The sequence below is a fragment of the Capra hircus genome, chromosome 20 (genome assembly GCF_001704415.2).
Source record: "Capra hircus breed San Clemente chromosome 20, ASM170441v1, whole genome shotgun sequence".
NCBI lineage: Eukaryota > Metazoa > Chordata > Mammalia > Artiodactyla > Bovidae > Capra > Capra hircus.
The window spans coordinates 66,651,158-66,678,837 of record NC_030827.1 but is presented as its reverse complement, the minus strand read 5'-3'; the positions used below and the strand labels follow the sequence as shown (position 1 = coordinate 66,678,837).

Genomic DNA, 27,680 nt, shown 5'->3' with positions numbered 1-27,680 from the left:
CTCTCTCTCATCTTTTATTGAAGAAAAGATGGCTAATTTTGCAGCAGTTCAGTTCATTGGTCTTTTCACAGCAAGAACTGTGTGTGAAGACCCGTCTCCTCACACTTACATCACAAGATACACCCCTGTATGTTCTTGCAGCAGCTTTATAAGCCTGTCTTTTGCATTTTGAGTGTGGTCCATTTGCTTTGTGGGCGATGAGAAACCCAGCTTCTCCGTGAACTGCAGGGGCCTGGCCGTCTTCCACTGTCCTTTACTTTTTTGCCTTCATCATCGTGTACAGTCCCCGCATACATGGGGTCCTTGTGGGCTCCGCTCACCCATCCCCCTGCTCTGCACGAACATTATTCTGTCCTAGGAACACAGCCTCCTAGCTTGCTACTCTGTGCAGCGTAGGTAGGACAGGACCCCCTCTTTGCTCCTCAGCCCTTTGTGGATCATTCATGTTCGTGTAAATTGTTTTCAACTGTTTGTCAAGGATTTTATCACACTAGGGAGCTCTCGTTGCTGCAACAGAGCACACCCGGAAACCTCAGGGTCCATGATGAGTACGTGTTTCCTGCACAAGGCCTGATGGGGGCTGGCGCCACTTCCCGCCACGTGCCTTCTCCATCGGGAGCACGTGAAGCACGTTGTCAGATTCCTGGCCACGGAGGACGGAGATGGCTGAGCGCAGCAGCTCCTGCTGGCCTACCCGCAACAGGTGTGCCAACCTGTCACTGTCCACTGGCCAGAGGTAGCCACACAGCCACCACTCAATGTGCAGGAGGTGGGAACACAGGGCAGGAATGCCCCCTACCCCATCAAGTTCCTCAAAAACAGCCACGTGTCAGGCTCAGCAAATTGTACACGTTAAATACAAATAGCATTGGCCTGTCAATCATGCCTCACAGGGGTTGAAAAAAATTGCTAAGCCTTTAGGATTTTCTGCGTAGGCAATTCTATCATCTGGAAATAACGAGGTCAACAGGCGATTGCATCCCGGTGGCATGAAAAAACTCTTAATACCATGAGAGGCAGGCCAACAAAGCTGGAGCCAAACGATCATTTTTTGCCACTTCGAATATCAAGATCGAACAAGCTTGATTTTTGTATTTTTGTATCACAACACAAGCCAACATGAATACCACATGACAAAGCCAGGAAATTGTGAAAAATCGCCCTGTAACATTTAAAATATCACTGCAAAACATACCTGGGGTTACCTTTCCCATTCCCAGGAAAAGGGCAGTTTTGATAATTTAATTCTTTCACTCCCTTTGATACCTAATTAGCACCTCCGAAATAAACCCTATCCCAAATTGTCGATTGTACATGTAACCACTGCGTGAGCTGTTTTCAGTTAAAGTGGAAGAGGAAATTTGTCTTCTGTAAGCGCTGGCTTTGTTAAAGATGCTTATTGGAAACCTCTGATCGGAACTGGTATGCTGGCTGGTTTCAAGTCTCCAGGGACTTCCCTGGTTGCTCAGATAATAATGAATCTGCCTGCAATAAGGGAGACCTGGGTTCGATCCCTGGGTTGGGAAGATCCCCTGGAGCTCCAGTATTCTTGTCTAGAGAAACCCATGGACAGAGGAGCCTGGTGGGCTAAAGTCCGTGGGGTCGCAAAGAGTCAGACACGACTGAGCGACCAGCAGTTCACTGCACGGCTAAGAGGATGTTGGTCTGTGCTCACGGTATCTGGGTGGGACCGTCCACCACTGCCATCTGTGACACCATGGAGATGACCCCTCCATCAGGAGCGCTAGCCCTTAGGCTGTTACTTAGGACGAGAGCAGGCACGGGGTAGTATGGTGAGAACAAGGTTTTCTGTCATCAGATAAGCTTGGTATATCCTGGCTTACTCAGAGCCATTACATTTCTTATGCTGATGATACGGTGATATTTCTTGTGAAAGCTGAGACGCACATCGGTCCTACAATGCCAGGTTTGGTGCAGTGAGCTCCAAGCCTAATTCCAGCAGCTGGCTTGGGTCGCTGTGGGTGCATGCTCAGTTTTCAGTTGGCCCACCCCTTTGCGACCCCATGGACCGCAGCCTTTGGGTCGCTGACCAACTCCTGTCTACCTCTGCTGACACAGAGAAGCGATTCGCCCCTTCATTCTCCACGGGATCATTTGCAAAATTACGACCGTGCCCACCTCCCAGGGGAGGATTAGATGAGCTGATGCGTGAAATGCCATGTGGGGCACCCATGTCCCACTTCCCCCTGGTGTTCTGGCCGGGACGCAAGGGAGCCTTTACCGCATCCGTGCTCATGACTCTCCCGGATCCCTGCTTCCCCCTCGGGGAGCAGCTGGACCACGTGCGGGGTGCAGGGTGAGTGGTCCTGTGATGCCTCCATGGAGGCCTTGGGTACCCAAGACCATGAGCTGGGATGCCTCAGCCTCACGTGTCCCTTCCAACACAGTGAGAAGGGGTTTGTTCCCCTCCAGTCTGTGCTGTGTGTTCACAGGTATATGAATATGTATCTGTGGGCATAAAATACATAATCACAGCTGACCTGAGCTTGCCATACAGACTAACTCCATACATTATATCCATGGTTAAAATTAGGTATCCAGGGGACTTTCCTGGTGGTCCAGTGGTTAAGGCTCTGCGCTTCCACTGCAGGGGGCCTGGGTTCAATCCCTGGTCAGGGAACTAAGATCCCACATGCTGGGAGGTGTGGCCAAAACATAAACAAACAGGCTCCTCTGTCCATGGAATTCTCCAGGCAAGGATACTGGAGTGGGTTGCCATTCCCTTCGCCAGGGAATCTTCCCAACCTGGGCATTGAAGCAGGGGTCTCCCACATCGCAGGAAGATTCTTTGTGGTCCCAGCCACCAGAGAAGCCCATTGGAAACTTAAGTTTCCAAAATGGAAAAATAATTCTCTTAAGTTACAGTAGACTAGCAACTGACAGCCAGCGTGGCTTTCTCACGCTTCCCACCAAATATTTCAAAGCAGAGTAAAGCCAGTCTACTGGCCCCAGGTTGTGGTGAAGCACAGCACGGTGCTTTTTGCGAGGCATCCACCATGGGGCAAGGAGAATGGGCAGCCTGCAGTCAAAAGGCCCAGAGTCCCCAGTGGCATTCAGGGAAGGGTTTTGAAGACAGTGTTGAGGGTGAGGGTCAGAGGTGCCTGATCAGCTCAGGGACATGTTTTTTGACTGGTTGGTGGTGAGGTGGTTGTTGTTGTTCAGTTGCTAAGTTGTGTCCCGCTCTTTGTGACCCTATGGACTGCAGCATGCCAGGCCTCCCTGTCCTTCACCATCTCCCAGAGCTTGCTCAAACTCATGTCCATTGAGTTGGTGATGCCATCCAACCCTCTCATCCTCCATCATCCCCTTCTCCTCCTGCCCTCAATCTTTCCCAGCATCAGGGTCTTATTTTCTAATGAGTCAGCTTTCACATCAGGTGGCCAAAGGATTGGAGCTTCAGCATCAGTCCTTCCAGTGAATATTCAGGACTGATTCCCTTCAGGATTGACTGGTTTGATCTCCTTGCTGTCCAAGGGACTCTTGGTGGTGAGATAACCAAATACTGGGAGTCAACCTCATCAGCCTTCTGGCTCCAGCGGCTCTGGCATCCCCATGCTTGTGGGGAGCCTACAGGTAACTTCTTCCACCTGGTGGGGGTTTTAGTATCTGAAAAACAGCTCAAGGGTACAGCTCGGAATATTATCTACAGTCCTCAGGGAGGAACTAAAGGTCCTTGGCTTTGTTTTATGGCTGAACTGTTATTGTTTTGTCTTACTTGACTGTTTTCCTTTGCGTCCTCATTGTTTGACTTCTCTGATTAAATTTCTTCTTTGGAACTCCTAGAAGGCCAAGAAGGCTAACGTTTTTCTACAGACAGGAGGCGGGGGACACAGAGGGGTGGGGGCAGCCTGTCCCTGGGAGGGGCCACGCTGTCCTTGTTCTGTTCAGCCGCTCAGTCGTGTTCGACTCTTGGTGGGTCCTGCTTGGTTTCAAAAACTTAAATGATGGTTCTTCAGAACATTTGATTATACTGTTGTTTACTCAGAAATCTTATCTATAAGAATTACCTTATTTAATTTGTGTTACAGTTTAGATGTCTTGAGAATATATTTGTATAGTTTTTATTAGGCTTAATAGCAAGTCTATCAAGTAAAAATTTCACGTATCTGCAAAACGCAGTTTGCATTGGGTGTGCAAACATTATCTGTCGGATTTGTTTTTCCTCAAACGCTTTGTCCTTATGAAAAGTATTAAAGTGTTAGTGGCTCAGTCGTGTCCAGCTCTTTACCACCCCGTGGACTGTATCCCTCCAGTCTCCTCTGTCCATGGAATTCTCCAGACAAGAATACTGGAGTGGGTAGCCATTCCCTTCTCCAGGGGATCTTCCCAACCCAGGGATAGATCCTGGGTCTCCTGCATTGCAGGCAGATACTTTACTGAGAATCTGATTCTTCTCTGAGAATTATCTTAGAACTATCTGATTCTTACCTGAGATTCTTGTCTGACAATTCTCTATCTGAGCCACCCGGGAAGCCCACTGTGCTTATATAGAGGCATGGTTCTGCCCTCTGGGGCTCCCTCTTTTTTTTTTTTGCTACACCAATTGTTATTGTGTACAATTATATTGACCAAATAGTTACCCAACTTGATCTTTATATAAAGAAAACAAAATTAATTGGACTTGCCATGGTGTAGTCTTTACATTGAGGTTACGTAACAATGTATAAATCAGAGACTCCTTTTGGTCCCATTGTGGGGTTGGGTAGATCTAGGAAGCTGCTGCTTACTTACATAGTGCGGGAGGGAGGTTTACAAATCAGTGGGGTCCCAGCTCTAGCCTTGACTCTGCATTTCTTTCGGTGTGAACCCTGCTCCCCACCTACCAGCATCCCTTTCCACCTTTTACTGTAGAAGGTGATAGTTTCTGTCTCTGCCACGCCAAGAAGCAAGACATAAATGAGAAAGGTCGGTTGAAAATGATGTAGAAACCATAGCAGGCTTTGCAGGGATCGCTGTCAACTTGTAGAACAGGTTTCGTTTACACAACGTTATGAAGCAGAAAGTACCCACAGGTCAGGCATCAGTCAACCTAGCACCTCTGTCTCCATCATGATGCCCGCCCTTTGGCATGGTCTGGCAGCCGGCTTGTGACACGCCCGTGTCCCCAGAGGGGAGGGGAGGGGAGGGGAGGGGAGGGGACGTTCCGTGTCTGCCGTTTTCAGCATGCACACAGGTTTTGAGAAAAGACAAGCCCCCTACCCACTATGTGTAACAACAGACCCGTATCCTCCCGGGAAGGATTGGAGGGAGGAATACGCTCCTTCCGCTGGCCCCAAAGTTCAGTCCCTTTGTACAAAAGAGGAAAATTAATTTGGGCAGACAATGAAAGGGAACAAGTATAACCCTGATTACCGTGAGAGGAGAGGGTGAGGCTAGGAGAGGATCCAACAGTCTGATACAAGAAATAAAGCGATCCTTTCTGTAAAAGGGACTGGCACAACGGGGTTGATTGCCTTTAGAAATCTATTTAACATTTAAATACAATTGTGAACTGCTCAGTTAAAGATTGGACCGATATTGTGCAAACCTGCTGATACCCTAGGCATGTGTGGGTGGGAGCCACTCAGTCTTCATGTTTGCATCAGTGAGGATTGCTTTACCTGGTACAGCAGATCCGTGGTGGGCAGGGAAAGTGAAAATGTTAGCCAGTCAGTCGTGTCCGACTCTGCAACCCCAAGGACCGTAGCCCACCAGGCTCCTCTGTCCATGGGATTCTCCAGGCAGGAATACTGGAGTAGGTTGCCATTTACTCCTCCAGGGGATCTTCCCAACCCAGGTCTTCTGCATTGCAGGCAGATTTGTTACCACTGAGCATTCAGATTCCAGGTCCACCTGCAGTGTGACCACAGGCTGTTTAACTCTGAGCCTGTTTCCTCCTCATGAGGGTGGGTATCGAGATCTCTCTATGGTGTGGATTAAGCGAGCTGATACATGTCACTCTGTCAGAACTGGGACCAGCCAATGCTTTATGTTGTTGTTCGTTGTTCAGTCACTAAGTCATGCCCAACTCTTTCCAACCCATGAACTGCAGCACACCAGGCTTCCCTGTCCTCCACCGTCTCCTGGAGCTTGCTCAAACTCATATCCATCGAGCCGGTGATGCCATTCAACCATCTCGTCCTCTGCCACCCCCTTCTCCTCCCGCCTTCAATCTTTCCCAGCATCAGAGTGTTTTCCAATGAGTCAGCTTTTCACATCAGGTGTCCAAAGTATTGAAGCTTCAGCTTCAGCATCAGTCCTTCCAAGGAATATTCAGGGTTGATTTCCTTTAGGATGGACTGGTTGGATCTCCTTGCAGTCCAAGGAACTCTCAAGAGTCTTCTCCAACACCACAGTTTGAAAGTATCAATTTTTCAGTGCTCAGCCTTCTTTATGGTCCAACTCCCCATACATGACTACTGGAAACACCATAGCTTTGACTATATGGACCTTTGTGAGCAAAGTGATGTCTCTGCTTTTTAATACACTGTCTAGGTTTGTCATAGCTATCCTTCCAAGGAGCAAATGTCTTTTATATCTGTGGCTGCAGTCACCATCCTCATTGATTTTGGAGCCCAAGAAAATGAAATCTGACAGTATTTCCACTTTTCTCCGTCTATTTGCCATGTAGTGATAGGACTGGATGCCATGATCTTCATTTTCTGAATGTTGAGTTTTAAGCCAACTTTTTCACTCTCCTTTTTCACTTTCATCAAGAGGCTCTTTAGTTCTTCTTCTCTCTCTGCCGTGAGGGTGGTGTCATCTGCATATCTGAGGTTATTGATGTTTCTCCCAGCAATCTTGAATCCAGTTTGTGAGTCATCTAGCCCGGCATTTCACATGATATTCTCTACATAGATGTTAAACAAGCAGGGTGACAGTACACGCCTTTAGGTACTCCCTTTCCAATTTTGAACCAGTCTGTTGTTCCATGTCCAGTTCTAACTGTTGCTTCTTGTCCTGCACACAGGTTTCTCAGGAGCCAGGTACGGTGGTCTGGTATGCCCATCTGTATGTTTATTATATTACAAAGCATGTGTTGGTTGAAGATTCGCAGCGAAGTTTAGAAAAATCACTGATTGAATTCGTTTCTCTACTTGCTATAGTTCTGACTTAATCAAAAAGAAAAGATTCTGTAGCACCACCCCTATACAAATAAAGAGCTGAAATCAGAACATCCCTAAAGCAATGGCCTGAAAGCAGTAATAGCCATCCCAGGTGCTTATGGAAAATCACTTTCTAAATGTTTATTAGGTCAGCCAGAATCAGCCCGTCCGTTTCCTAAGCTTTTCAGGCAGAGACTAGAAATGTGAGTTTAGAAACGACTTCCTTTCTTGATTGCAATCTTGAGACAGTTTTCTGGTGAGAGAACATGGTGTTTTCTAGAAAGATGCCCACCCCTTCCTTCTCAGCACAGAGTAAGCTATTTCATCTGTTACCTTTGCCCTGCATTTTCTTGCAAACAGAAAAAGCAGGTGCTGGGCTTCACTTGCACTGGGCCCAGCACCTGTGTGACATCCTGCCTGTGGCTGGATGGCAGTCTGCAGCCCTGATGGTTTGCAAGCCTTATCCAGGTGTTCATAGCACGTGGCCACAATACTGAGTGCTGGGTGGTAGGGCTCTTCACACTCCTAGTGCTTTCTTCATTTAACGATAAAATAGCATAAGGAAGGCAGTGTAGGGAGCTGGGGAGCAGGCTGGGCGGCTGCGGGGAGGCAGGGGACACAATGCAGGGGCAGAGGCCCCAGCGGCGGAAGTGAGACGCTGGCATGCGATGGGCGCTCACGGGGCAGAAGCACACAGGCTTGAGCACCTGCCCTGGTTATGGGTGCTGCCTCTGAGTTACGGGTGCTGGGTTTCACCCCAAGACCCTCCAAAAAGCGCACCTGATGAAACACTCTTAGTTTTTAAGGTCAGGTGCACTAGGATTCCTGTGTTAGGATGTCTTTGCACCATTGACCTGGCTCAGAACAGTCCGGGGTCCTCGGAAGTCAGGGTGGGGAAATGCCTGCCCTGGTAGGGTACTGGGGGGGTGTCTGCAGTCTGGGTGGGGAGGGGGGGTCTGGGTGGGGAGGGAAGGCAGGGGGCTGGTCCCACTCTCACCTCCCTTCCTTCCAGCCTCCCTTCCTCTGCCTCTGCCCCAGCACTGCACCTCATTAGCACCTCATTATCAGCCAGCACACAAAACTGTCAGAGTCAAGTTCTCCGGGAAGATACACCAGGCGTGATTCAAGTTTACTACAAGCTGCTTGCTTATTCAAGGTTTTTCACACATAGATGGCCACTTTTTCCCAGGAAAGAAAGTTCCGTGTTTTTTAAAATTGAAGTGTAGTTGATTCACAATGTCATGTTAGATTCCGGTGTACGCACAGTGACACAGTTTACGTTTCATATACATGTAAATTATATATATATTCTTTTTCAGATTCTTCCCCTTATAGGTTATTACAAAATACTGAGTGCTACCCAGTAGGCTCTTGTTAGTTATCTGTTTTATATACAGTTGCGTGTATCTGTTGGTCCCATCCTCCTTGGTAAACATAGACTGGTTTTCCTTTACATTTTTACCGTAGTATAGGTGATTTACGACGTTGTGTTAGCAAAGTGAATCAGTTATGTGTATACCTGCATCCACTCTTCTTTAGATTCTTTTCCCAAATAGGTCATTACGGAGAATTGAGTAGAGTTCCATGCGCTTTCCAGCAGGCCTTTATTAGCTGTATATTTTATGTATAGTAGGGTCATATGTCAGCCCCAGTCTCCCAGTTTACCCCTCCCTCCTGCTCCCCAGTGACCATAAGTTTATTTTCTACATCTGTAACTCTATTTTGTAGATAAGTCCATTTGTAACTGTATCTATTTTGTAGATAAGTCCATTTCTGAGGGAGATAAGTCCATTTCTGAGGGAGATAAGTCAGACAGAAAAAGACAGATACCAAGTGATATCGCTTATATGTGGAATCTGAACTATGGCTACATAAGTTTGTTTTCTGTCTGTGGGTCTATTTTCAAAACACCCCATGTTAAGGCCATGGAGGTGGGACAGGGCTGTTTGGCCAGGGCCCCCATGTTGACTCATTGTAGGATGGAACGGAAACCTGGGACCCCCCCAAAAAATAGATACAGGTGCATCCTGAAAGCATGCAAAACCCACCCCAGACCTCAGCCAGTGCATGCAGACGTGCCTAGAAGCAGAGGTGCCCCGCGCGTGATGCGTTCCTGGTGACGCTTGTCTGACTCGCTTGTCTGGCTCTTCCCATTACCTACAGCAGTGTTTCAAGGCTCATCCTGTTAGCGATGCCCACCCACCTACGAGTCTCCTTATTTTCCATTTTTACAACCAAAGCACCATTGTCTTCACTGGACTTAGGTGCCTCCATGACGGCTGCCGTTCCTGGGGCAGGAGCGCCCCACCCTCCTCGCCATAGGGAGAGGTGAGGGGTCAGAAATCGCTCCGTGCCCATCCTCAGGGGTGGCCTCACCTGTGAGCCTGGGGACCACCAGCTCACATCAGTGCTGGAGCGCCGTGGTGGCGTGAGGGGGCAGGGCCAGCAGGACAGACCCTCCCACATGGCCCCCAACCCCAGTCAGCCCCCACAGCCTTCTGCCTCAGACTGAGTCTCCTTCCGCCACGCCCACCACTTCCCCCCGGCCACCCTGCCTCTGAGCACCCTCCAGGAGAAGGCAGCCTCACAGACAGCCCAGCTCAGGCCATGACCCCCGCCCCAAGCCAAAGCGATGTCGCGGGAGCCAGCATCCCAGGCCAAGTTCAGGGGCTCCTGGTTTCAGCCCCACTAGGGATTCTTGGTCACTGCCCTGGCTCCCAGCCCTCACTGGGCTTCTCTGGTGGTTCAGATGGTAAAGCATCTGCCTGCAATCCAGGAGACCCGCACAGTTCCATCCCTGGGTCAGGAAGATTCCCTGGAGAAGTGAATGGCAGCCCACTCTAGTATTCTTACCTGGGTAATCCCATGGACAGAGGAGCCTGGTGGGCTACAGTCCATGGGGTCCCAGAGATGGACAGGACTGAGTGACTCCACTTTCACTTTCTCCCAGCCCTCGCTCGGGGTGACCTGCAGGTGTGCTGAGCTGGGGGGGGGAGCGGAGCTTGCAAGGAGTCTCCCACTTTCTCCCCCAGGACAGGAGGACCCCAGCCCCCACTCACCTCCTCCCCCCCACCTTCAAAACCGGAAGGGCTGGCCCAGCAGGCCTCCTAGGCTGAGCGAGGGACTCTTGCGGGTGCTCCAGACTGAGAAACAGCTTCCCAGAAAGCTGGTAGTTTAGTCCTTCAGTCGTGTCCAACACTTGTGACCCCGTAGACCGTGGCCCTGCAGGCTCCTCTATCCATGGTACTTCCCAGGCAAGAACACTGGAGTGGGTTGTCATTCCCTTCTCCAGGGTAGCTGCCCAACCCTTCTCCAGGGATCAAAGTCAGGCCCCCTCACTGCTGGCAGGTTCTTTACTGAGCCACCAGAGAAGCACCAGAAAGTTGGCGGGGTTTGTGCAACATAGGAGGGAGGGAGGCACACACTATTGGGTGAAAGATAAGCTCAGGAATGTATTGTGCAAGGAATACAGCCAATGTTTCATAATAACTGTCAATGGAAAGTAACCTTTAAAATGGTATGAACAATAAAACATTCTTTTAAACTTATGCAGAAATACAAAGTAAAGAGAAAATGGGGAAGTCAGAGAAAAACGGATCAGAAGGTTGATAAGTTGGATGCCCGAGGTGTCCACGCAGAGGCTACAGTGGTCGCCCTGGTGACTGTGTCCAGCAGGAAGTGACCGGCACCTGGAAGGCCAGGGGAGGCTGAGCTGCGGACTCCAGGGTTCCCGCCCAGGACATGATGTGTGAACCAGGACGTGTGCACCGGAGACCCAGTCTGCGTGGCTCTTCAGAGACAAACCGTGTTCTGGGTTGCTGTCCGAGGCTTCATCATGTCCCCATCTCAATGACTTCCATCCTCACCTAGCACTTTGAGAAAGAGAACCTAGCTGACCACAGACCCTGCCTTCTCAGACCCATCCCACTGGAAGCAGGTGGAAGGCAGGCGTGGGATCTCTCCAGTGAGCAGAATTGAAATTTCACGTCATTAGGAACACCACGGCTTTCCTGAAATTCAGTGAAGTAGTGAAGAGCAGGTCTTCCTGAGTAGCTCACGTGGTAGAGAGTCTGCCTGCCATGCAGGAGACCCCGGTTCGATTCCTGGGTCGGGAAGATCCCTGGGAGAAGGGAAAGGCCACCCACTGCAGTATTCTTGGGCTTCCCTGGTGGCTCAGATGGTAGAGAATCCATCCGCCTGCCATGTGGGAGGCCTGGGTTTGATCCCTGGGTGGGTAAGATCCCCTGGAGGAGGAAATAGCAACCCACTGCCGTATTCTTGCCTGGAGAATCCCATGGACAGAGGAGCCTGGCAGGCTGGAGTCCCTGGGGTAGCAAAGAGTCAGACTTGACTAAGTGACTAAGCACAGACACACACACAAAGTAAAGATTAAAGTAATCCACAGTCTTCATCTGTGTCACATGTCGGGTGTGGGGGCAGAGGGTTGGCCTGATCCTGACCCAAGAGGTCCGGTGGGTAGGAAAACACTCCCGAGCCCTATTCACTCACCAGGATGCTGAGCTGCCCCTGTGAGAAGGCTGATGATTGTGATGGAGCCAGGTCAGGGGAGCGTGACCGAGCTGATGAAGATTCCCCGCAGGGGTCTCCCAGCAGGGCAGAGGGTCTGCTCTCCGGCTTCTCCAGGCGCCAGGATCCGCTCAGAAGCAGCAGCCCCAGAAGCAGCAGCTGTGCTGTGTTAAACGGGCCCTCCAGCTTGGAGAAGGGAACACGCCGTCCTCGACTGGCCTGTGGCCAGCAGCTCCTCCCGCGCCGTGTGTAGCAGACGGAGACCACAGATGCCGGCGTCCCGGGGAACAAAGCCCCTGGGGGGTGAAGGCGCCTGGCTGACCGAGGTCCCCAGAGTCGGGCAGGAGCCGAGGTCCCCACGACGGTGGCCGGAGGGCCAGACGCTTGGTGCTGAAGGCAGATTGGGTGCCCTGATCAGCTCAGAGCGTGCACGTGGGGTGAGTTCCAGGAAGAAGGGTGCAGAGGGAAGGGGACGGAGGAGCTCAGGGAGCCTGGCGCCCTGTACCCAGCAAGAGCAGCCAGGCTCGAGCATCCTGTGCAGCGAAGGGTCGGTACCTGGTTCCCTCGCCAACTCCCAGGAGCTGCTGTGTGTTCTGAGAGCCAGCCTGGCCTGGGATTCAGCTGGGGGATCCGGTGTGACTTTGAGCACGTGGTTGGCGTCTCTGTGTCTGTTTCCTCACCTGTGAATCAGGGTTGATGGGCTGACGATAGCAGAGCCCACCTGGTGGGGGTCCGGGGACCACCCCACACCCCACGTAAGGAGTCTATGCAAGCCGGGTCCTGAGGGCAGTGCCCAGCGCAGCGAGGACGAGCTGCTGCCACCACCACGACTGCCTTTAAAGAGTGAAGTCCAGCTGCCTCTGCCTGTGTCTCACACAGCTGGTGAAACCCACCGGGACCCAGTTGCTGAAGCAGAACTATTGGCAGAGCCTCCAGAAAAAAATAATTCTGAAGCAATTATCTTACATAATTGAAAGTCTGATCATCACGTTCCTTTTTCCCTGTTTGCTTCTCCTAAGAAAATGCAGTCTGTCTTAAAACAGATCCCATAATTGCTAGAACTTTATTTAAAATGTAGAAGAAAGAGATGCTTATGTTTTGCAAGAATCAAAAATATCCATGAACTGCGCCTTTGGTGCTGCCAGTGGCCTGAGGATGGTTTAACGGCTGTCAAGTCGTCGCTTCTTATCTGCGAGGGACACACTCAGCCCCCCAGCAGACGCGGGAAACCACGGATCGTACAGAACACTACACTGTGTCTTTTTCTCTGTGTGCACATGCTGGACAGGGAGGCTTCACGTCCCGGGTGGGACTGCGGGCGGCGGTCAGGCACACCTCGTTTCACTGTACATCGCAGATGATGTGGCTTTTTTCTTTTTTAACGAATTCAGGGCTGCGGCAACCCTTCATCAAGCAGGCCTATCAGTGCCAATTTTCCAACAGCATTATTTTGTACGTGGGCTCCCCAGGTGGCTTGGACAGTAAAGAATCTGCCTGCAGTGCAGAAGACCCGGGTTCAACCCCTGGGCGGGGAAGATCCCCTGGAGAAGGAAATGGGCACCCGCTCCAGTGTTCTTGCCTGGAGAGTCCCGTGGACAGAGGAACCTGGGGGGCTATAGTCCATGGGGTCACAAAAAGTCGGACGCGACTGAGTGACTAACATTTTGCACTTAATGCTGATTTTTTAATGTTTCTATTGTTTTTTTACACACAATGCAATTGTGCACTTAATTTACTAGCGTGGTGTGTAAGCACAGCCTTTATATGCACTGGGAAACCAGAATATTCGTGTGACTCACTTTAAGATACTCGCTTTATTTCAATGGCCTAGAGCCAAACCTGTAGTGTATCCAAGATCTGCCCGGGCATGAGATTTCGTCTCGCTGTTCAGAACAGTCTGCGATTTAAAACTTGTGAATTTTTATTTCTGGAATTTTCCATTTAGTATTTTTGGACCATAGTTGACAAGGGTAACTGAAATCACAGAAAGAGGAACAGTAGCTAAGGGGCGCCATGGGGTTAAATAACGTCGTGGCTTCACTTTAGTTTCTATTAAATATTATCCAGGTTTATATAAAAGTGATGCTGACTTTGTCATCCTGAGAGGTTCACAAAAATCAAGAGAGACTATCTGAAGACATTGGTCATTTAATAATTTGGAAACCACTTTAGAGACTGTGGTGGAGACTCTGCCCGCCCAGAAAACCTTCCTTCCTGACAGCAGTGGCCGCGCGTCCTTGGCCCTGAGGAGGGTCAGTGCTGTGGAAAGCTGGCCTGTGGTCCTGCCGGGGAGGGGATGCGAGTCTGGCCAATTGCATACACGCATCCACCCCTCCAGGGCTTCCCTGGTGGCTCAGACGGTAAAGAATCCGCCTGCAGTGTGGGAGACCTGGGTTCGATCCCTGGGTGGGGAAGATCCCCTGGAGGAGGGCATGGCAACCCACTCCAGTATTGTTGCCTGGAGAGTCCCATGGACAGAGGAGCCTGGCGGGCTACAGTCCATGGAGTTGCAAAGAGCAGGACACGACTGAGTGACTAAGCACAGCACAGAGCATTCTCTCGTCCAGACATTCCCAGTGTCCCACCCACCAGGCCCATGCCAAGCCCTGGCCATCTCCCTCCCCTGGTGTCTCCAGCAACCCGCACAAGCTCTGCTCTGTTTATCTATGGGAAATACAGTTTACCTATGGGAAATACACTCCTTTGCACGTCAGCAACTTTGATGGACCCAGTGTGTCTTTGAGCAGGGATTCTCAACATCCGGCATCTAATGCGTGATGATCTGAGGCGGCACTGATGCCATAATAACAGAAAGAAAGGGCACAATAAATGGAATGCACTTGCAGCATCCTGAAACCGTACCCCACCCCAGTCCCTGGGAAAATCGTCTTCCACGAAACTGGCCCCTGGTGCCAGAACGGTGGGGGACTGCTGTCTTTCAGGGTGGGTCGACCACAAGAGCAGTGCTCCTGGTGTGTGTGCGGCGAAAGGCTGTGTGCTGATGGGGAGAGAGTCCCGGCTTCCCCCAAGGTGTGCCCGGGTTCGCCCAGTTATCTTTCCTAGGCACAGCATCACCTGCTGGCGCTCTGCCTGCCTCGGGTGGACACATGCAGCCTCGCAATGCTCTGTGAGGACGTTTCCAGTAGAGGGACCACAGCGCCTTTCTTCAGAGGACGTGTAGCCACGAGTGCACACACACAAAGCTTCATGCCGCTCCCTGAGCGGAGGAGTCTGGGCTTGCCCCCTGCAGCCACCGAGGGCGGGTCCATTCCGTCCAGCGCCACGAGCGCACTGCCCCCAGTGTCCTCTGTTCCAGTGGGATGTTCTCGCGACCTGCCGTGAAAGGCACTTTTCTAACAGGCTCTGTGTGTCTTAACTATGAATTAGTACCCAGTGTCAGAATTAGAGGACAGACCTTGTGTCCTCAAGGTGTAACTTCCAGAAAGATAGACAGCTTTTTTGTCACTGAGATGAAAGTTTTGAGTTGATCATTTCTAGAGTCTGCCTCACAGTCTTTTTTTTTTTTTTTTGGTGGTTTGTATTATGAAAATAAGACCTTTAATATATCGTAGAATCTTTATGGGCTTCCCAGGTGGTGCTAGTGGTGAAGAACCTGCCTGCTAATTCGAGAGATCTAAGAGATGCGGGTTTGATCCCTTGGTCGGGAAGATCCCCTGGAGGAGGGCATGGCAACCCATTCCAGTAAACTTGCCTGGAGAATCCCATGGACCGAGGAGCCTGGTGGGCTACAGTCCATGGAGTCGCAAAGAGTCAGACATGCCCAAAGTAACTTAGCAGCAGCAGAATCTTTATAGTATTTTGCAGTGAGGATATAGAGGCTTTTTTTTAATTGAAGTATGCTTGATATAAAATATTATTTAAGTTATAGGCATACAATATAGTGATTTGCAAATTTTAGAAGTTACAGTTCATTTACAGTTATTATAAAGTATTGGCTGAATTCCCTGTGATGTACAGTATGTCCTTGTAGCTTATTTTATACCTAGGAGTTTATATCTCTTACTCCCCCGCCCCTATACTTCCCCCCGCTCCCCTCTTCCCACTGGTAGTCACTAGTTTGTTCTCTTATATCTGTGAGTCTGTTTTTTTTTTAAATATACCGGTTTGTTTTGCTTTTTAGATTCCACACATAAGTGATACCACACAGTATCTGTCTTTCTCTGTCTGACTGACTTTACTTAGCACAGTGTTTTCCAGCTCCATCCATGTTACTGCAAATGGCAAAATTTCATTCGTTTTTATGCTGAAGACCCTGCCGCTGGGAAGGGTTGAAGGCGGGAGGAGAAGGGGATGACAGAGGATGAGATGGTTGGATGGCATCACCGACTCAATGGACGTGAGTTTGAGTAAACTCTGGGAGTTGATGATGGACAGGGAGGCCTGGCGTGCTGCAGTCCATGGGGTCGCAAAGAGCGGGACACGACTGAGCGACTGAAGTGACCGACTGAATGTTCCATTGTTTATGTACACCACATCTTTATCCATTCAACTGTTGATGGAAACTTAGATTGTTTCCATGTCTTGGCAATTGTAAGTAATGCTGCTATGAACTTGGGGTGCGTGTATCTTTTTGAATCAGTGGTTTGCAGTTTTTTTCTTTTTTTTGATATATACCCAGGAGTGTGTTTGTATGGTGTTCTATTTTTAGTTTTTTGTGTCTCACCAATGATGTTCCCAATAAGATCTGAGAGTAAATTACAAATAGCTGGGGCGGGGTGTGAGGATGGTGTGACGGGAGACACGCTGGGCACGGATTCTGCTTAAAACCCAGAAGGAGGGCACAGGGACCTGAACGCCCAGCACAGGGGCAGGCCGCGGGGGGCGCTGAGCCTCTGTGCCCTCGGACACGCTGGCTGCCGGGAGGGAGCCCCCCAGGTCCGGCAAAGCCGTGTCCCGCGGGCCCAGCCACGGGGCCACCTCTCTTGGCCCCGTGCCCTCCCAGGCCTGCTGGTCCTCACCTGGTGGACTGCGGGAAGCAGCTGTGCCTTGTGGAGCCCGCTGACCAGCCCTGACCACCACGCTGAAGTGGAGCGTTGTCTGTGGAGGTTTAGTGAGAGGCAGTGTGTGAAAGCGGCCCCAGCACTGGGCGCAGGAGCTGATGTGAGCCGGACATGGAGCGGCTGCCCTTGCACTCATGGACAGCGGCCACACGGGCGAGCAGGGGCTTTCATGGCTGCCGAAACGCAACACCTTGGCAGTCCAGTGGTTAGGACTCGGTGCTCTCTTTGCCACGGGCTCAGGTTCAATTCCTGATCTGGGAGCTAAGATCCTACAAGCTATGTGGTCCAGCCAAAGGGAAAAAAAAGAACCATTTCCAGCACCAGCTCGTTACCTGCTCAGGTGGCCGCACGGCACGTGCCCACAGCATCATTCTGCCCCCTCACTGCCTGCCCTTCCGAGCCCCTCTGCCCCGCTTCCCTGCCGTGGCTGGTGCTGGGTGGGGTCCCTGACGGGCAGCGGGCTCCCCCGTAAACTGACCATCCTCCAAGTATGAGGCCTGAGGCTTCCCTCCAGGCGACTCCTGGATTCCAGTCAGCTCAGGGACCCTCACATTTCTCTCCCTGCAGTTTAAACAACATCACTGTAGCCACACACATACATGCATGCACATGCAAGCCCACATGTGAGCATTTGTGTACATACACGCACATGTATATATGTGTACACGTGCATACATACACACACACACACATTCTCAGACCCATGGCCAAGGTGGAATCAACTCGGCCCATTTCCAGCCCACGTCAGCCTCTCCCTGATGCCTCACTGGACCACATCCAGCGGGAGTGCCTTCCCCGCTGGCCAGCGGTTTCAGAGCCGCCCTTTGATTTGGAAGAGCATTTCTCTGAAGTGGTCTCGTTCACTGCAGAGTCTCATCTGTCCTTTAGAACTTGTAAGCTGACCTGCTTTGAATGGCAGAGCTTCAGAGAGAGGTGAGATCACTGCCGTCTTTCCAAGCGGACCTCCTTCCAAATCCGCGTGTTCCTGTGTTTCCCTCAAGCCTAGCACAGGCCCGGTCTGAGCGTCTCCTCCACGTGCAGCGTCCTCGAGAGAGTCTACACTGAGCACAATACACGCTTGAAACCCACATCGGGGAGGTGGGGTGCACAAGTGCTTTTAGACTAACAGTCACACGTTCGTTCTAAGACTTTAAAAACAAATTACAGCCGCTCTGTAATTCCACACAGGAAATGAGTGAAGGAGCCTCAACACTTTGCATGAAGAGTCTGTAAGTCCCTACTAGTTTTAAAGGAGCAAAGCTTGTAATTCATGGGCAAGTGAACCACGAAAATGTCGTGAAAGTATGTTGGCAAAGAAGAAAAATAGAAGAAAATCTAACCAAGTGAGAAATGTCAAATGAATATGTTTATGTCAACCAGTTAAAATGATGTTAGTGAAACGGCTAGGAAAGCAGCCCTACAAATACAGAATACTGGGCTTGCCTGAAGATGTTTTTGTGACCGGATAAGCCATCATAATATCCACACATTTTTTTTTTCCAGGAGGGCAGAACGGAGCTAACTTTGCCAAACAATAGGGATAAGATCGTCTGTGATGATTTCAAAGATGAAAATCCGTAGTTATTGTGTTCATCTTGTGCCTGACACTGAGCTGAGCATCCTACATCTGTTAACACATTAAGTCCCTATAAAACCTCAATGTCACATAGCACTGTTATTATGCTTATTTTCCAGGTGAGGAAGTTGCAATTCAGAGAGGTTAATTAACACATCCAAGGTCACACAGCCAGGAGGTATTGGAGCAGGGCTTTGAGGCCAGGCGTATTGAATTCTTCACCCCCACCCGTCGCGTGCGCACCCACACACACACACCCCCACACACCCTAGCTTCACCAAGTGTCTTCCCATCCTTTTCTGAATACAGCCATGTCTTTCAACCTTCACTTTGCAGTCCCTTGTCCTCACCCACCATGGCCTGGCAAACACTTTCCACCCGTATTTCAAGGCTCAGTTCAAGTGTCTTCAGACGTGGAAATCTTTCTGAACCCACAGACAACGAACCCTACCTCTTCTCCTTCCCTCTCCCCAAGGTAGACCCCACCCTCCCTGCTGAGCTATAAGTTCCATGAGGATCAGAATCGTTTCCAATTTAGAAAACCCTGCAGTCCCAGTTGGAGGAGGAAATGGCAACCCACTCCCGTATTCTTGCCTGGAGAATCCCAGGGACAGAGGAGCCTGGCGGGTTACATTACACAGGGTCACAAAGAGTCAGACACAACTGAAGTGACTCAGCACGCAAGCATGCAGTCCCAGTAACCAGCCCAGTTCGTAAGTCCGGGAGGACTTGGGCGACTGTTTGCTGAATGAATGGAGATGGACCGTCCGCCCCTTGCTCAGGGCCATCTTTATTCCATACACCAGTGGCTCGTGTTCGGGGCTGATTTTGTCTCTCAGGGGACATCTGGCGATATCTGGACCCCCTTGCTCAGGGCCATCTTTATTCCATACACCAGTGGCTCGAGTTCGGGGCTGATTTTATCTCTCAGGAGACATCTGGCAATATCTGGAGATGCTTTGGATGTCATAGCTCATGTAGTGCCACTAGCATCTCCACGGACGCTGCTGAACATCCTCCTGTGCACAGGACACCCCCCAGCAAAGAATCAGCCAGCCCGTGTTGCTGGTAGTGCTGGGGCTGAGAAACCCTGACGTACCCCCTCCTGTCTCAGCACCGACAACACACTTCAGCTCTCTCCCCGCGATGAATCTAAGGCCCTGCTGCAGGGGCCGCAGTCCCTGTCTTTCTACGCCCAGGATCCAGCATACTGAGTGAGCGAATGAATGAGCGAGAGGTGAGCAGGAGACAGAGACAGGCAATTCAGCGCGCACACTGGGGTGACAGCAGCCGCAGCAGACCCCGCGGCTGGTGTGAGGACCTGAGTCTGGGGTCACCCGTTAGCTCCATGGAAATGTTCTCATGTTGTTCACTGTGATTGACACACTCCCCCAAAACAAACAAACAAAAAAAGCCGTGAGCAAAATAGAGAGTTCAAACCAAGCACCACCGAATGGCTGTGCTTGGCAGATGTAGCCCCAGGGAGCTGGGTGCTTGTGAGCACGGCTCGGTGTCAATATTACAGTGAGATTTTGAGCTTTTTAAGGTGATTGGGGCAGAACCCTATGGTTATGTATAACTGTACATTTACAGTCGGGAGCAAGGCTGACGGTCATCAGGAGAGAGAGGGTACTTTTCTAAGCTCTTAGTGAGAGCACAGAACTATCATGTAGGCTGAGTAAACTCCAGATCAGGTCCTTTAGCATTAAAGTGGAGGTGTTTTAGGGAAAAACAAGAGTTATTGGAAGGGAAATCTCCAGGAAAGACTGTCTGAGTATTAGTTACATGGAAATGGATAAGAGAAACCATCAGGTTAGGAAAATAAGAAAACCTGTTCTTAATTCGTTGTATACACCTTAAAACTCTCACCATGTTTTGAAATTCAGTAGCTTATCTGGCGTTCCTAGTGCTGCTGTGAAGTGGGTTTTGGCCCTGATCTATAGAGGGACGCACAGAGGGTCGGGGAGCAGGAAACAGCAGCCCACTCCAGTCTTCTTGCCTGGTGAGTCCCGGGGACGGGAGCCTGGTGGGCCACCGGCCATGGGGTCATACAGAGTCAGACATCACTGAAGCGACATAGCACGAACACAGAGGGTTAGAGAAGTCAGGCTGCAGTTTCCCCCAGAGTCCAGACTCCAGGAGACTGCTCCCTGGAAGGAAGAATGGGAGACGCAGCATCACCAGGTGCCAGAGAAACACAAAGCAAAACCACAGTGAGGGCTCACCTCACACTGGTCACAATAGCCACCATGAAAACGTCTACAAACAAATGCTGGAGAGGGTGTGGAGAAAAGGGAGCCCTCAGACACTGCTGGTGGGAATGCAAACCGGTGCAGCCGCTATGGAGCAGTGTGAGTGAGTGAGTGAAGGCCAGCCATGTCCGACTCTTTCCAACCCTGTGGACTATATATACAGTCCATGGAATTCTCCAGGCCAGAGTACTGGAATGGGTAGCCCCTTCTCCAGGGGATCTTCCCGTACTAAGGATCAAGCCCAGGCCTTCCACATTGCAGGTGGATTCTTTACTGTCTGAGCCGCCAGGGAACAGGAAGGAGGTTCCTTGAAAACTGAAATTAAGCTAGCGTATGATCTAGCGAGTTCATTCCTGGGCATATATCTGGAGCAAACTCTAATTCAAAAGCTCTTTAATTCATGCACCCCCACGTTCATAGCAGCGCTGCTCACAATAGCCCAGACATGGGAACAACCTAAGTCTCCATGCACAGGTGAATGGATAAAGATTGTATATATTAATATATGTACATGCATGCGTGCTAAGGCCCTTCACTCGTGTCCAACTCTTTGCAACCCCTTGTGGACTGTAGCCCACAAGGCTCCTCCATCCATGGAATTTTCCAGGCAAGAATACTGGAGTGGGGTCCATTCCCTCTTCCAGGGGTTCTTCCCAACCCAGGGATTGGACCCATGTCTCTTGCGTCTCCTGCTTTAGCAGGTGGGTTCTTTACCACTAGCGCCCCCTGGGAAGCCCAATGCATGCACATGTATGTCTATATACATATAGTAGTATATATATACAGTGGAATATTACTCGACCATAAAGATGAATGAAATATTGCCATTTGTAACAACATAGATGGACCCAGAGATTGCCATTCTAAATGAAGTCAGAAAGAGAAAGATGTTAACACCATATAATATCATTCATATGTGGAATCTGAAAAAGGTGACACAAATGAGCTTATTTCCAAAACAGAAACTCGCAGATACAGGAAACAAACTTGTGGTTACCAAAGCAGAGGAGGGATAAAATTAAGAATATGGGATTTACATACACACACTACTGTATATAAAATCCATAATAAACAAGAACGTACTGTATAGCACAGGGCACTGTACTCAATATCTTGTAATAACATAAAATGGAAAAAATATATGTCCATAATGCATGTATTCAGAGAATTAATATAAATGTGTGTGCACATATATATGTATATATGCATATATAACTGAATCACTTTGCCATACACCTGAAACTAATACAACATTGTTAATCAGCTACACTTCAATTAAAAAACTGAAGAAGTTCCCTGGCAGTCTAGGGATTAGGATTAGGTTAGGATTCATTGCTCTCACTGCCTTGGCCTGGGTTCAATCCCTCATTGGAAAACTAAGATCCCACAAGCCACATGGCACTGTCAAAACAATTAAAAAAAAAAAAAAAGAATGGGAGTTGGTTCAATGTCAGAGTGGCCTGGACCATCAAGGGGCCCGGGGTGGACAGAGTGCCCCTGACCTTCCCAGTGCAGTGGGCTCCTCATGGACATTTCAGCAAGCGTAGCTCAGCCACCCTGGTTTTCAAGCCCAGTGTGTTACTAGGCGATGCTTAAATAGCCAATCAGAGGAGGACAGGCAGTCTGTGCAGGGGTATCTCTTAGCTGCAAACTCGGCCATAAGACGCGAGGCGAGAGGGAGGTGCTGGAGGCCAGCTGAGCGCAGGGGAGATGCCGAGACCCCGGCTGCCACACACGCGCTCTGTCTCCCACGGGCTCTGTCTCCCAGCTGCTGAATTGACTGGGTGCTGGTGTTTTATGTCCATAATTCTTCTCGGGGAGAAGAGGTTACAAAGACTGGTCTGTTCGTTTGGAGTTTTGTCTGTTGTTCTCTGTAACAATTGGGACTTTCACAAAGAATGAACCAAGTGTATGTTCACGCCGAGAGCACAGGAATATTCCAAGATTATTGTGAGCTGGTATTTGTCCGGCTGCCGTTAGTTCAGAATTCTCTAGTCATACCATAAATTTTCAGTATCATAGAAAAGAATGATAGACATGGTTAGAACTGGCGTTTTATGGGAAAGAAATTAGCTCTTGATACTTGTTCCCACTTATGTGGAAATTGATACTGACATCCCTGCAAAGATACAGTTGCCTGTATTTAAGGAAATAATGCTGGACTTTGATCTTGGCTCACACAGTGACGATTATAAATGTCTTAGCTTCTCGTGGTCCCTTTGTATCGTATAACTACCTCCCATAAGCAAAGCAAGAGAGGCACGGGGACGTTTCTAGCAGTCAGAAAACGGTGGTTTCCTGCCTTCTTGTCCCGTTTTCCTTCACCGTTTAGCAGCTCATGTGACATGGCTGTTTCCGTTCAATCACCCAGTCGTGTCTGACTCTTCTCGACTCCATGGACTGCAGCACGCCAGGCTTCCCTGTCTTTCAGCATCTCCTGGAGTTGGCTCAGACTCATGTCTATTGAGTCGGTGATGCCATCCAACTATCTCGTCCTCTTTTGCCCCTTTCTCCTCTTGCCTTCAGTCTTTCCCAGAATCAGGGTCTTTTCCATTGAGTCAGCATCAGGTGGCCAAGGTATTGGAGCTTCACTATCAGCCTTCCGATGAATAGTCAGGGTTGACTTCCTTTAGCAGGAGATCAACTGCTTTGATCTCCTATTTGATGTGGACCAAGCAGCTAATCGGAGAAGGAAATGGCAACTCACTTTAGGACTCTTGTCTGGAAAATCCCGTGGACGGAGGAGCCTGTTAGGCTACAGTCCATGGGGTCGCAAAGAGTCGGACACAACTGAGTGACTTCACTTCATTCACTTCTTAGTTTATCACTGGAGAAGGAAATGGCCACCCACTCCAGTATTCTTGCCTGGAGAATCCCATGGACAGAGGAGCCTGGCGGGCTGTGGTCCATGGGGTCCCAGAGAGTTGGACATGACTGAAGTGACTGGGCATGCACGGAGCAGCTAATTAGAAGAGGTGGTCTCGCCCTTGACTGGCAGCTGAAAAAGTTCAGCCAGAGACATGGCCAGAGGGACAGAGCAACGCAGGGGCTCCGGAGGCTGACTCCTCGGCTGTGCGTGGCTCTGAGTCTCCCCTGCTGGAGAAACAGCAAGTGTTGGGAAGGAATGAGAAGCCCTGAATTTAGGTGTGTGACACAGCCTCCCATTCTCAGGTCGTAGGGGTCGGTGCCATCTCCCCCGTGGATTCAGATGTCTTCCCAGGGGCTTGTCAGTGGGTTATCAGAGCTCGGGTGGGGGATCTCACGCTCCCAGCCACACAGACGTGGGGGGCTGCCTTTGCGGGGGGGGACAGGTATGCGGTGAGGCCCTAGGCATGAGTCCGGGTTCCTGTCCGTGTCCCCTTACACAGGTGGCGCTTGGGCATCACATGTCAGGAATGCAGAGAGACTGCCCAGAGCGCATCGGTAGTGAACGTTTGCCTGTTGAGAACAGCGTGCATGTCTTCACTAGTGGGTGAAACTGTGGGTGTTTCCCACCGACAAAACGTGTGTATGAGATGCTCAGGATGAGAAGCGGATCTGCCAGGACAGGCGAGCGAAGGGAGGTTGGGTGCAAGGACGTGTGCCTGAGGCTCAGACAGCGTTTCCGCTGACGGGCTGTCACGTGGGGGCTGGCCGAGCCTGGGGCAGTACGAACAGCAACAGCTTGTCTGACGGGGAGTCCGGCCCTGCCCCGCTCCTGTGGTCCTTCGTCCACCCATCCCCACCACCGCCAAGGTAAACCTCCCTCCCCAGGGCTCCCCGAGGGGGGGAATGGCCTGAGCCCCGGCCACTCAGTGGGGTCCCCTGGTTCCTTCTCATGGTCTGGAGCCTGTGGCCGTGCCAAGATGAACCAGACCCTCTGTTCACTGCAGCCCCACGTGCTCCGTCCTTCAGACCATGGCCTGCCTGGGCACTGAGAGCTGGGCAAATGTCTCCCCTCGCCCCCCACCACCAGGGACTGTGTAGGGGAAGTGCCAGCCTCTCCTGAACCCCTCCCTGGGAACCCTCAGGGCCAGGCTTCTGCCTTCGTGTCAGTGGCCCTTCTGTCTTCTCAGGAGCTTGTTCCCTCGCAGCATGAAATACAAGAAAGTCGCTTATTGCTCCTGAGCTTGAATGTGAAAAGTCAGAGTTTTCAAGTGTGCGTGTGTGTGAATGCATAAATACACACATTATACATAAACGCGTTATCACTAAGTTGTAATTAAAGGCACCCTGAGGCGGGAGGGAAGAGAAGTTAGAATAGCATTTTTGCCTCCAGCGCGACGCGCTGCGTTCTGCTTGGATGCTCTTTTGATAACGCTGGTCCTCCCAGAGACCGCCTGCCAGCATCCAAGGATGAGCGCCTTCCAAAGACCCCAGCGCACCCGTGTCTCTCCCTCCCCTAAAAGCTTGCCTGCCACTGGACTCCTGCATCTGCTTGGTACCAAAGCCGTGATGTTCCCTATCTCCTTTCATCGCGGACTTCAGAAGTCCCCGCCTCTGTGAGTGTTCTTCACAAAGAGGGCAGTAATCGGGATCACTGCTGGGCTCTAACCTGCTTTTTATCTTTTCCCTCTCACCCAGGGGCGGATCTGTAGAAAAGCTGGCAAGTCGAAAAAGTCCTTCAGTCGCAAGGAAGCCGAAGCCACCTTTAAGAGTTTGGTGAAGACTCATGAAAAGTACGGCTGGGTCACCCCGCCCGTCTCTGACGGCTGATGTTCGCAATGTGTACTAGACGCTTAAGCTGCCTCTCCACACACACACACACACACACACACACACACACCTGACATCTCCTCTCCACGCTGAGCACCCTTCTTCCTTTTCATAACTCCAGCCTTCGGAACGGAATCCTGAATGCCAAGGAGACGCCTAAGTTATTTATGATCAGATGTGTTTACAGAGAGAAGGAGGGGGAGCCAACGCTGTTCGGGATTAGGTTTCGATGATAAATGAGCGATCATCTCTAGGTCACTTTAGAACACACGTCGAGATGGTGACGTTCCCCGCCCGCCTGCCCTCCCCGCCCCGCCCGCACCCCGTCATTGGGCCTCTAGCTTCTTCTCCTGACAGCAGCTCCAAAGAGCAGGCAGGAAACTCAGCTCCCCTCGCTCGACCCGTTGACATGCCCCTAGGAACGCCGTGCCCCGTCCGGTCCCCGTTTGCTGTGCCCCGTGTCTCTTTCTCTCCCCGGCAGGTCAACGTCGTAACTTGAAGACGCGTCTTTCTGTGGCCCCGGGTCATGACATGTAGACCTCGTTTGTGCTCTATGACCACTGGTTCATGAGAACAAAAAAATTTAATATGGCCAGGTTTTTGGGATGGAAAACAGCAACCGCCCCCTTGGCCAGACCGTGATCCCAAGGCCGACGCCGAAGCGCGTGCGGTCCGCAGCTCAGCCCACGCCTGTGGGTGAAGGTGGGGTGCTGTGGCCACAACGGGGCACACAGGTGCAGACGCCGGGATGGGGGGCGCTCAGAGAAACGGTGTTGGGTTGCGGACGGGGTCTCTTCCGACATCCTCAGACGCTCCTACGACGTTCGTGTTCCTGTCTCCTCTCTGCTGGTCGACCCACCACCGAAAGCAGAACACAGTGCCCCATTCGCTGAAGTCACCTGACCCATGTCCTCCCGTGTGCTCGTGACAGGGAATGCCAGGACTGCCTTCGGAGACCCGGTGACGGTAGGACAATTTGCATGGCCCAGTAGTCACTTGTGTGTCCCCCAGGCCACAACGCGTGAGCACCCTCGCTAGGATATAAACTTCTGTTATTTAATCTCCCCACAATTTCAGTTTTCTCTTCTGTTAAGTTACTTAGACCTTTCCAAGAAGTTCCATGAAATGAGGAAACCACGGTTTCTTATAATATGCGGAAAGAAGTAAAATGTTCATTCCAAGTGGAAAAATCTTATTGGACACATTTTAAATAAAATCACGCATACCTGAATCTGGTCATTGTGGGCTCTCCTTCCACTGAAAGTATTTAATCTATTTTCAGGCTTTCCAGGTGGCGCTAGTGATAAGGAATCCACCTGCCAATGCAGGAGACGCCAGAGACACAGGTTCGATTCCTGGGTTCATAGTTCAGATGCTACACATGCCAGGGAGGCATTCTGCCACGAGTTGCAGGAAAGGAGTCTCAGGAACCCATGGTCTTTTAAAAAATCCAGTGGATTGGAATGGTCCCCAGAAGCAGCCAGAAAGACAGTCGGAAACTAACTGGAAGGACTGATGGGTTATTTGGCCAAACCCGGATGTTGCCAGTCATAGTTTAGCACCATGAAGGAAGAGGAAACGTCTTTGCTCATTCTGTTAAATCCTTCAGGCAGTTTCGGGTGCTTGGCGCCCCATGCACCTGTCCCACATGGTCAGAGATCTGACACCAAACCTTAAAGCCAAGGGCATCTCCTCCCAGTAGGGTTTGTCCTTACCCAAATCTACTCTTTATTGCTGCTTCAATTATTTCAACCATGTTCTTATGGCCCCAGATACATACGCAGTTCTGTGCAGCTAAGACGCTTGACCTCTTCAAGTTCCCTCTGAGTAAGAGTAGTCATGAAATTCGATGACAGTTAACTTGAAGCGTCCATTCACCTGATCCTCCACGGCAGAATTCTCCATCCTGGAAACGTGACATCCAGCCGACGGTCCCTGGGCCCCTGGGCTCCAGTCTGTAATGGAATCACACGTGGGAGAGTGAGGGCCAAGGGCAGAAGCGCTGGTCAGGGAGAGCACCTCGGTTTCTTTCTTTCCAGAAGTCCCCGCTTCCAGTTGTAAAATAAAAGTAACTTTCTACTGGGAACGTAGGTACATATTTGACCCAAAGCTGGGTCACTTGAGTGCTGCTCATTAGCTGATCGAACAGCTTGGCCATGGTTGGTTCAGGTGCAGCCAGGTGGTGGGCAAGGTGACGGCCAACAGCAATGGGGAGGGAGACCATTGGCTTGTCTGCATTCCAACCTGTACAACCTAGACTTCCTGTGCGTGGTGTTTCTATTAGGTTTGTTAGAAACCAGAAGTTATAGAAGAAATACCTCTTTGTTAAAACAAAAAAAGCTAGTCTTCACTTAAATTGGGAAGACGTTTTTATTTTAAACAGCAGCAGGGAATAATTTAAAACTCAACTATTGTTTTGACTCTTAGAAGCAAGAATTCCCTTTTCTGGGGGCTGGAGGCAAACATGGCAGGGTTGGCCAAACAGCAGAGGCTGGAGGGGATG

The 27,680-nt window shown here is 50.5% G+C and overlaps 1 protein-coding gene across 1 annotated transcript in view; it reads left to right on the top strand.

Annotated features, from left to right (window-relative positions):
- UBE2QL1 (ubiquitin conjugating enzyme E2 Q family like 1) overlaps window positions 1–26,408 on the top strand; it is a 56,594-nt gene extending 30,186 nt beyond the window's left edge. The window contains exon 2 of the mRNA XM_018065751.1: window positions 25,046–26,408. Within this exon, the coding sequence (XP_017921240.1) occupies window positions 25,046–25,177 (132 nt within the window). The 3' untranslated portion in view covers window positions 25,178–26,408. The remainder of the gene's footprint in view (window positions 1–25,045) is intronic.